Source organism: Phlebotomus papatasi, chromosome 1 (genome assembly GCF_024763615.1).
Source record: "Phlebotomus papatasi isolate M1 chromosome 1, Ppap_2.1, whole genome shotgun sequence".
NCBI classification, from domain to species: domain Eukaryota; kingdom Metazoa; phylum Arthropoda; class Insecta; order Diptera; family Psychodidae; genus Phlebotomus; species Phlebotomus papatasi.
This window is the reverse complement of record NC_077222.1, coordinates 78,239,540-78,249,126: the sequence shown is the minus strand read 5'-3', so window position 1 is coordinate 78,249,126 and position 9,587 is coordinate 78,239,540. Positions and strand designations below refer to the sequence as shown.

Genomic DNA, 9,587 nt, shown 5'->3' with positions numbered 1-9,587 from the left:
CCTGCAATATTGATCCGAAATCGGTGTAAATATTCTGCTTTTTAGGTGTATTATGGGTCAAAGTTAGCCTTTTTCATGTTAATATTACACTTAAAAAGGTGTAAAATTAACATTAAAAAATGTTATATTTTTACATCTAAAAACTGTTAAAGTTACGAGGAAAAAAGTTAATCGCACCCCTTTTTCTCAGTGATTGTACTTTTGATCGTATATATATTTTTATCTTAGCGGTCAAAAGGTGAGAGATATCTATTTTCGATTTTCAGTGACATCCTCTAAAATGAGACTATGATTTTTATTTTATCGCTTTCTTCACCAAAACCATATTTTATTTCGAAAAGGACTACAACGATTTGTATTATTTTCATATATGATATAAAAAGTAAAAACGAATTAAGTTAAGGAAATTACGCATCGAGATGGAGTTATGATGCTATTGCAATGCAAAATCAGCATGTTTTTTAGTACTTTACGGTTCTCAAGTGCTTCTTTATGATCGACTTTTCGAGTGGTTTTAGAACGCATTGAAAACTGAGGACAACAGGCGAGACAGGAATCAACACAAAGAAAAGTCTATAATGCGGCAGCACTTTAGAACATCAAAGTGCTAAAAAATAATATTAATTTTTTATTGGAATAGCACGATGAGGAACGTAGCCGTTAGTGAGGAACTAAGACTCGAGGAGTGGCTTCGTATTAAGAAATCACAAGTCCGATGATATTGCCATATTCAGCGCATGAATGAAGATAGATTCCCAAGAAAAACTGTGCAATCCGTTGTGTATGGACATGGACACTGAGAAAAAAAGAGGGTGCGATTAACTTTTTTTCCTCATAACTTTGACACTTTTTATGTGTAAAAATATATCAACATTTTTAATGTTAATTTTACGCCTTTTTAAGGATAAAATTAACATGAAAAGGGTAACTTTAACCCCCAATACACCTAAAAATGGTAATATTTACACCGATTTTGGATCAATACTGCAGGGTAAAATTAACATTTCCGTAATGTTATTTTAACTTTTTCGGATTTATCTCACTCAGTGGAGGAATGTTGACCTCAGAGCAGACCTCAAGGGCAATGTAGCTTAATCAAATTCAGGATCTTACATCGGAGCGCCTTGAGATCGACCGCGAACATCTTCTTGAAGTGGCGGAGGATAGACAGGCGTGGGCTGCCAACCTAGATGTCTTAAGCCTAGACGATCCTGATAGGGACAAGTGGTTAAAAATGAATGAACGAATATTCCATTCATTAATCAATTTTAAAATCAATAAAATGATTTTTCCGGTAGGTTATAAACCAGAAATTTAAATAGTAAGTACACCTAAGCCTGTACCCAGAATCGCTATGAGACAATATACAGAGATCTCTATATCTTGAGTTCGAAAATTCCGCAAAGCTGGGATTCGGGGATCCATATCGTTCTGGTAATTAAATTTAATTAAACCCAAAATGTTAAAGCATTATCCTTTGAATTTTCATACTCAATCAATGCCCTAAATATCGTATTGAATTCCGTACTGAAGCTAAACAGTCATAAATAAGAGTGGATGGAAATTAAAATTAATTGACACGGAGTCAATGATGGCTAAGTGATGAGGAAAAGCTCTTGATTGGGAGAGTTTTCAAGATGAAAACTTTATATTTTCTTTTTTTTAATCCTGTGGTGAGTGGCTTAGAGGTCATAAATCACGTCCCTGAAGGAATTATTTGATAAATAAGCGTGATTAATGAGCATTAGAGTTAGTGGAGGGTGCAAGGCACTGTGCACCAATGTGTGAAGCAATTTAATTGCTTTATCAAATGGTGTGGCTATACTTTGAAGACAAATGGAATTTCAACACTTTAAATGTTTGCAATTTGCACCCAAGTTATTCTCTTTAGTCGTCTGGTCCATTTAGATCAATTCACACAAATCACTGTATTACACAAACAGTATTTAATTGATTGTAATCATGTTATATGCGCATTTTTCTATGTGAACATCCCCAGACAATCCCCTAAAACACAATTAAATGCTGTTATGTATTTTAGCAATTATTTCACCAACAGATTTCTCACATTAATATGCATTTAATTTTAAAGAGGATTATCAATTGTGCTTCTGTGGACAGATTTTTTCAATGGCTGCCTATTTATTTTAAATAATGCGTAAAAAAAATTTCCGATAATGTAATTTAATACTATATTTTAGTGCCAAAATGTGTTGCTAAAAATTTCAATTTCGCAATATATCTGTTGAAATATTATGTCATTACCGTTAAATGTGCATTTTATATTATATTTACGAATATTATAATAAATATAAAAAGTTGGGGAATGACATGATTCAAAAGATGTTCCATTCTTAATGGAGATTTTTAATAATCTTGGACCCGACCTGCTAAAATTTGTTTCGCCACTTCCTGATCACGAATGGATCCGGCTCAAAATCCCGAAAGCCAAACTCCTGAATTTTGACCCTTTCGGTATTTTGGCTTTCGGGATATTGGCTTTTGGGACTTTGGCCCTTTCGGGATTTAGGCTTCCGGAAATTTGGCTTTCGGGATTTTGCGATTTTGGCTTCCGGAATTTTGGCTTACGGAATTTTGCCTGCCTCCGTAAAGATACATAAAACCGATGAAACGAAGAAAATGAAAAGAAGTGTGTCAAAATGTAATATGAAAGTTAAAAAATAAAAAAAATGTGAAAAATAAGTCTTTTATACTTTTAAAATTAAACAAAAAAAAATTATCAAATTTTAAATTAAACAATTGAAAAATAAACAGCTTTAAAATTAAACAAAAAGGAATTAAACAATATTAAATTTGAACAAAAAATCAACAACCTTAAAATTCAACAATTTCTAAATTAAACAACTAGAAAACTAACTTTTTTTACTGGCTACACTTTATATATCTATCAAACGAAAAAAGTAACGCCGCTTGAACCATCCTGAGTGGTCGCAGGAGCGGGTAAGCGGCTCCTGAATACCTGGATACCCGCCAGGTTTTTTTCACGGGTTTAGGCACCGGTTCCTAGCCATGGAACCGGTTCTAGAACCATCTTTTTTTTTTTAAATAATTAAACTGAATTTTACATCAAATATAGAAACCTCTGGCCACCAGTCACAACACTTTTCGATCATAGGAAAACTTATGAGTGAAAATATTTAAGAAACTTGGTTTTGAATATAAACAATCAGAATTTAAAACTATTTTACTCTAGATATTTGAGAAATTTTACGCTAGAATTTTTTCTAATAGAGCAGTGATAACCAAACAAAAAGCCGAAGTAAATTTAAAGATGCCTTAAGAAAAAAAATTGAAAAACTCACCAAACTAACGGAAAATTTAATAAATAAAATACCTGATTATTTTATTTAAAAAGGAGAATTTAGATCAACTTAGATTAAAGAAAAATGTGCTAAGGAATCCTGTTTTATAGATACGTTACTGGAAACTTATAAATTTTTCGCTTTACCAAGTGTGATTTTCATGGAGCACAAACTTGAGTGGACCAACAAAGTTAAAAATATTTCGATAATAGCTCTCTTTATCCCAAAAACCCTTTAACTTTTGTCGTGACTTCAAAAACCCTCTGCAGAAATCCTGCGAACTAAAAACGGCTATAGAAAATTACAGATTTAAAAACCATTTAACACATATTTCTAGGACTAAAACTGAGTTACAATTTGAAACGAAAAGCAATTTTAGGGTTTTTGGGACATAGTGACTATCCACATAGTGACTATCCCCAGAATTGTTCTGGACAGGCAGTTCTCGTGCTTCTTTCCCATCTCTCTATGAAAATGTTGTGAATTTGGGCAGAAGGTGAAAAATTAAAAAAAATGCGTTTTTATTTTTTACAGGCTCCCAGTGAGAAATTCTTGGTCTGAATATTATTATTCAAATTTTTCTTCTCTTCAACTTATCCACAGATCATTTTTCTTCACTTTTTTTTTAGACTTTTCCAAGAAACAGAACAACATATCACTCTTTGAATTGTAATCATTTTACAGGGTTTCTGCGAGATATCTAAGGTTAAAAAATATTTTATTTTAAAGTTTTTTACATTCTCTTTTAAACATTTTTTAAATTTATTCTATTGGAATAACAATATTTAGAAATAGGGCTTTCTGAAATGCATACTTTTATGTATGTTTTAATTTTTTTTTTGAAAAGATGATTAGAAAATCCTGCATTGAATTTGCAACGCAGAAAACGAGACATGTCGTCGGTTGCCTCAGCAACTGTGCTAACTGCATTTGTTTTGCGTCAGCATTCGTTGTAAGCAACGCATCGGTGCGCGGCGTTTGAAATGAATGCATCACAAAGCAGATGCAGTTAGCACAATTGCTGAGGCAACCGACGATGTAGTGAAATTTATTTTTTTTTCAGCAATATTTTATTGCAATGTGCTTAAAACACGCATAGCTCAATCATAAAATGGTCCAGATTGCGCTTAAAATCACGCACAGCTCAATCATAAAACGGTTGATATTGCGCTTAGAAGTACGCACAGCTCAATCATTAAACGCTTGAGATTGCGCTTAAAATCACGCACAGGTCAGACATAAAATGGTTGAAATTGCGATTAAAATCACGTACAGCTCAATCATAAAACGCTTAAGAAGCACATTCTTAACTGTTCTATGATTAGGCTGTGCGTGTTTTTAAGCGCATTCTTAACCTTTTATGATTGAGCAGTGCGAGATTTTAAGCAGAATCTCAATCGTTTTATGCTTGAGCTGTGCGTGATTTTAAGCGCAATCTGGACCGTTTTATGATTGAGCTATGCGTGTTTTAAGCACATTGCAATAAAATATTGCTGGAAAAAAAATAAATTTCACTACTCGTCTCGTTTTCTGCGTTGTAAATCCAATGCAGGATTTTTCTTAATCATCTTTCCAAAACTAAATTAAAATATATATAAAAATATGCATTTAAAAATTGATATGTGGAACCGGTTCCTACCCGGGTACCCGGGTAAGAGCTTCAGCGGAACCGGGTACCCGGTAATTTCAAATTACCCGGGTATTTGCGACCACAAGAGAGCTATGAGGGATCAAAGTTCAGAAATTAACCAGTTTATAGTCTCTCATGCCAATTATCATTTCAATTAGAAGCCCACGCCTGCCGATCCTCCACCACTTAAGATGTATTAGTATTTTTCGGACCTGAAAATGTGCACAACCCCAGGAACCACTATATTTTGGTTTAAATGCAAAATTTGGACTATTTCACAGATTTTAGTTGAAATTTGCATTGACTGAATTACATTCTTCAACTTCAACTCTAAATCTAATTTAAATTCCCAGTCTACCGAGCATGATCACATTAAGAATCACACCTACAATAAGCTGATATAGGCTTTTAGTCTTAAACACTATGAAAATTCGTTTTTTCTCTCAAATATTTATTTTATTTATTTCTGATTTTTACAAATCTAAAGTTTAAAAATAGATTTAACAACTTATCAAGCAGTAAAAAAAAAACATTAAAAAAAACAAAAATGCCGAAGACAACTTAATTTTCCCTTTTCAAAGAATATTTCTTTTATAAGATTTCTAGGATTTCTATTTTGTTTACTGACCAAATTTCATTTTTGCTGAATACTGCCCAACCCCAACGGTTCAATTTACTGCGTTGAAGGATCCTTAGATTTCTTCTAAGTCATATTTCTTAGTCAGGATCTGCTTCTCAAAGCCTGAGATCTTCGGAAAACTTGACTGTGTCCCTGGAAGTCTCACTGACATTGAAGCAATCTCAGAGGCAGCCCCCACAAGCTGCCCGAAGGATTCTGGAGAATCCACTTTGGCCAGGAGATGAGCTAATGCTCCAATAAATGCATCCCCAGCACCTGTAGTATCTACCACGGAATCCACAGGAGGAATTTTCACATGAACTGTTGTCAGAGATGCCTTTTCTCGGAAAACTGCCCCATTGGCTCCTAGAGTTATGATCACAGTATTGGCTCCCATTTCCTGGAGTACTTCAATGGCTTTTTTGGCTTCCAGAACACTCTCAACGGGAAGTTTAGTCATCAGAGATGCCTCAGTTTCATTGACACAGAAAATTGTGGGCAATTGAAGGAGCTTCTGTGGAGTATCCTCAAGAGCCGGAGCTGCATTGAGAATTGAGATTCCAGGAAAGAGTTCTAGAGCTCGCATAGTTGCACTCATGGGTGTTTCCAATTGACAGACTAGAACTCTCGCTTTGGGGATATGTTGAGCAGCCAAGTCAGCGTCCGGAACTGAGAGGGAATTATTAGCTCCAACGACAATTACAATGTTATTCGCTCCATCGGACTCTGACACGTTTATCTGAGCAATTCCAGTGCTTTGGCCATCAATCTGGCTCAAATGGGTGATGTCAATGCCTTCCTGCTGCAGGTGGTCCCTGTAGGCCTGACCCCATGAGTCCTGACCTAGTTTTCCCACCATTGCACATCGGGAACCAAGCCGTGATGCTGCTACACATTGATTAGCACCTTTCCCGCCAAAACCTGTGGCAAACCTTGACCCATGGATCGTCTCTCCGACTTTTGGGATACGAGGGACGTAACTAAATGATACAAATCCACTATTTAATTGCGAAGAAACAGAAGATTGAGCAATTTATTACCTGATAAAGTCCATTATACAGCTCCCGAGGACAATGACATCGACATTTTCAACCATTTTCACCAAAGATTTTCTGACCAATTGAGAAGATGCCCTTGCAGATGTTTCTCAGAATTATTCTATAATACACCTTGTCAGCAAAATAGCTCTTGCAAATAGAATCAACTCAGAGATAAGCCACCGTCATCAATTCAACATTGTCTACTCCATTCATTACATAACAGAGAGGTTAGGATTCCTTCCCAGAAAACCCAGATTTCTCAACAAACCTGACCAAGACAACCATCCCAATCAAAAAATCCTTTCTCGCCATATTCAACGTATAATTTGTAACTACAATTTTACAGATAATCATTCACCTAAGTTACTTTTTCAGGGCAGATGGCTGGGGACACCGGAAAGGAGCTAATTCAATTTCTGCCTCGTGGTAGCTATGTCTCCCGTACAGGAAGTACTCGGGAACCTTGTAATCAGCATTGTGAGAAGCTCCAGGGCCAACCTTCTTGCCGCTCTCTGGCTTCAGGACGACATTTGTGGTCAATCCGGAGACCTTTGACAGAGGATCTGTTGTAGATGGTGATTTTCCCTGGCCACCAGAGCTCGATGGAGCTGCACTCTGACTGAAGGGACGCAGGAGCCGAAGAGTAGCAGGAGCAACTCTTGAAGACATCATCCTGGACGTTCTGGCAGGATTTTTCCTGGATCTTCACAAGAAACCAAAATAAACTCTGACAGCTGTGACAAAAACTTCTCCTCCAAAAGCACGAAGTTGATCGATTTCCTACGAAATGCCGAGGGGTGAACGACTTCAAGAAAATGCGGAATAATCGGAATAATTCATTTTCAGAGGCGAATAAATTCGGGAATAAATATTCGGTTTATTAGACGGTGTTCAAATGGAAAGATTTTTCAATAAAGATAGCATAAAAGGCAAAAATAATACAAAATATAGATTTTTTTTAACCAGAAGCAAATTTTCCTTTGTCGTTACGCAAAACTACCAAAAGAATTCCGCAAACCCAACGCTAATTCAATTTTAGTGTTAAAGCTTTTTAATTTTCTAAATATTTTTGCATTAAATTTTTCTGAAATTTCTCAAATTTTCTCCATAAAAAGCCAATTTCCATTGAATAGACTTTGGCAAGAACTTTAAGCTTAAAAATGTTTATATTTTCGTTATTTTGGTTTTTCCTCACGAGAAAAAAACAGAATGAAATGTAAACAAGAAATATTTTAAAAAATAATAATAATAATAAACAAGGTAGAACAGCGTTCCTTAAGTAACAAAAAAGAGAAAAAAAACAGTTTCCTTACGGCAACAACACATGCTATAAAATTTAATTTAGGTCAGTAAAAATTGTTGCACCAAAAGTGGATCTAAATAAATTATTTACTGAACTTTCCGATATCCTGATGATTTGGATGTGAAAATAACAAAAAAGTAGTGATATGTCTAGATTCCCTAGATTAGTTTATTGTAGATGAAAGTCTTAGTGAGCAGACTAGGATTGCATGCAAATTCGATTTAGAACTGAATTACAGTAGACTCTCGCAAATTCGGCTCTTTTAAGATCGGGCTACTTTTTATTTCGGGCAGCGGTTACATTTGAAAAATGTTTGTTGTCATTTTTCAAGTTTGATTATGATTATCAAATGAATCAAATATGCTCAAATTTAGCATGGTTTGTCTTAGTTTTGATGTGATTTTGCATTATTGAGGGATTTTCATGCAATTTACGATATATATGAGTGTGTAAACTTAATATCTATAAGCACATGTCGCCCGAATTTCTGTCTAATTCGGCTGACATTTCGGTCCTATATGCCCGAATTTGAGAGAGTCTACTGTAATAGATCTTGCGCAAAAATTTTGAATCAAATTCCTGAAACAAAGGCAAATTTTGTGTTTAATGTTTAATAATTTAAACTGAAATATTTGAGATTTGGATGAATTGACAGAAAGATGATATTGTGGATAAATATTGTAGATTTATGCTCAAGAATTTGATCTTAACGGTTGCTCTAGATTCGAGATAATTCATTTTATTTGTTTTTCAACTCATTTTAGACTTAAAGCTCCCCTTTTGTGTCCATGGACACTGTCCATGTGACGAAATTAAACTAAGGCAGAGAATTGTTGAATTTGTTGCGATGTTTAAACCCTATTTTAAATCATGTGGTCGAGTAAAAACTGTCATATAAGTACCTGTGTGTGTACTTTGACAGCGGTATTACAAGAAAAATCAATTTTTACGCTAAAACGACAAAATTGGACATACGGCAAAGTCTGATCTGAACAAAAATTGAGTATGAAATATGAACAAAATAAAGCTAAATTTTCCTTACAGCAAGCACATTTAGCTGAAAAAGGCTGAGTTTTCAGCATATTTTTGCTGAGTCTATAAGCAAAAATATTCTGGCCGGTCAGCAGTTTTCGAACAAAAAATGCTAACCAAAATTTAACTGAAAATACATGTTTTCAGCTGAATTAAAATCAGTTAGCATTATTTGATGCTCACTAGGTCGTTGGGGGAGGTTCCCCATTTGAATTATAACGAATTGAATAACTATAACTCTCATATGAATTGTCTACTAATTGGGACATTGGGAGCTAATTTTATAAAAATCAGAAATAACATTTTTAAAATTTCCCAAAATTTAATGCAAATATTTTTACTCAATAAATTTTAAATGTATACTTCCTGTGAGCTTCTGGTGCTGAAAACAATCCGAAGCAATGGTTGTGGAAAATGGTTTACATAATATCATGACCTTTCTGTAACGTTCTAATATAAAAACTATTTCCTGCGAGTAATCACTTTTTAAATGAAATCGCGATTTTTTTTTACTTCAAAACGGAAAGCTCCCTGGGCTCCCTGAAATAATCAAAAACGGTCAAGAAGTGAATTGGTTTTTACCCTTTTTACCAATTCCACTTCCTCATTTTTGAAATATGAGAAAGAGCGGTAGCTTGGA

General features: G+C 34.7%; 2 protein-coding genes across 2 annotated transcripts; both read right to left on the bottom strand.

The window, feature by feature from the left end:
* Positions 1-5,387: 5,387 nt before the first annotated feature.
* Positions 5,388-6,854, bottom strand: LOC129800029 (ribokinase). The gene is made up of 2 exons (XM_055844384.1): positions 6,613-6,854; positions 5,388-6,552 (listed from the first exon to the last, which is right to left on the bottom strand). The coding sequence occupies exons 1-2, from the start codon at positions 6,666-6,668 to the stop codon at positions 5,646-5,648; spliced, it is 963 nt and encodes a 320-aa protein (XP_055700359.1). The 5' UTR covers positions 6,669-6,854; the 3' UTR covers positions 5,388-5,645.
* A 59-nt stretch (positions 6,855-6,913) lies between these two features.
* LOC129800030 (uncharacterized) lies at positions 6,914-7,385 on the bottom strand. Its single transcript, XM_055844385.1, has one exon. The coding sequence runs from the start codon at positions 7,282-7,284 to the stop codon at positions 6,976-6,978; it is 309 nt and encodes a 102-aa protein (XP_055700360.1). The 5' UTR covers positions 7,285-7,385; the 3' UTR covers positions 6,914-6,975.
* Positions 7,386-9,587: the final 2,202 nt, after the last annotated feature.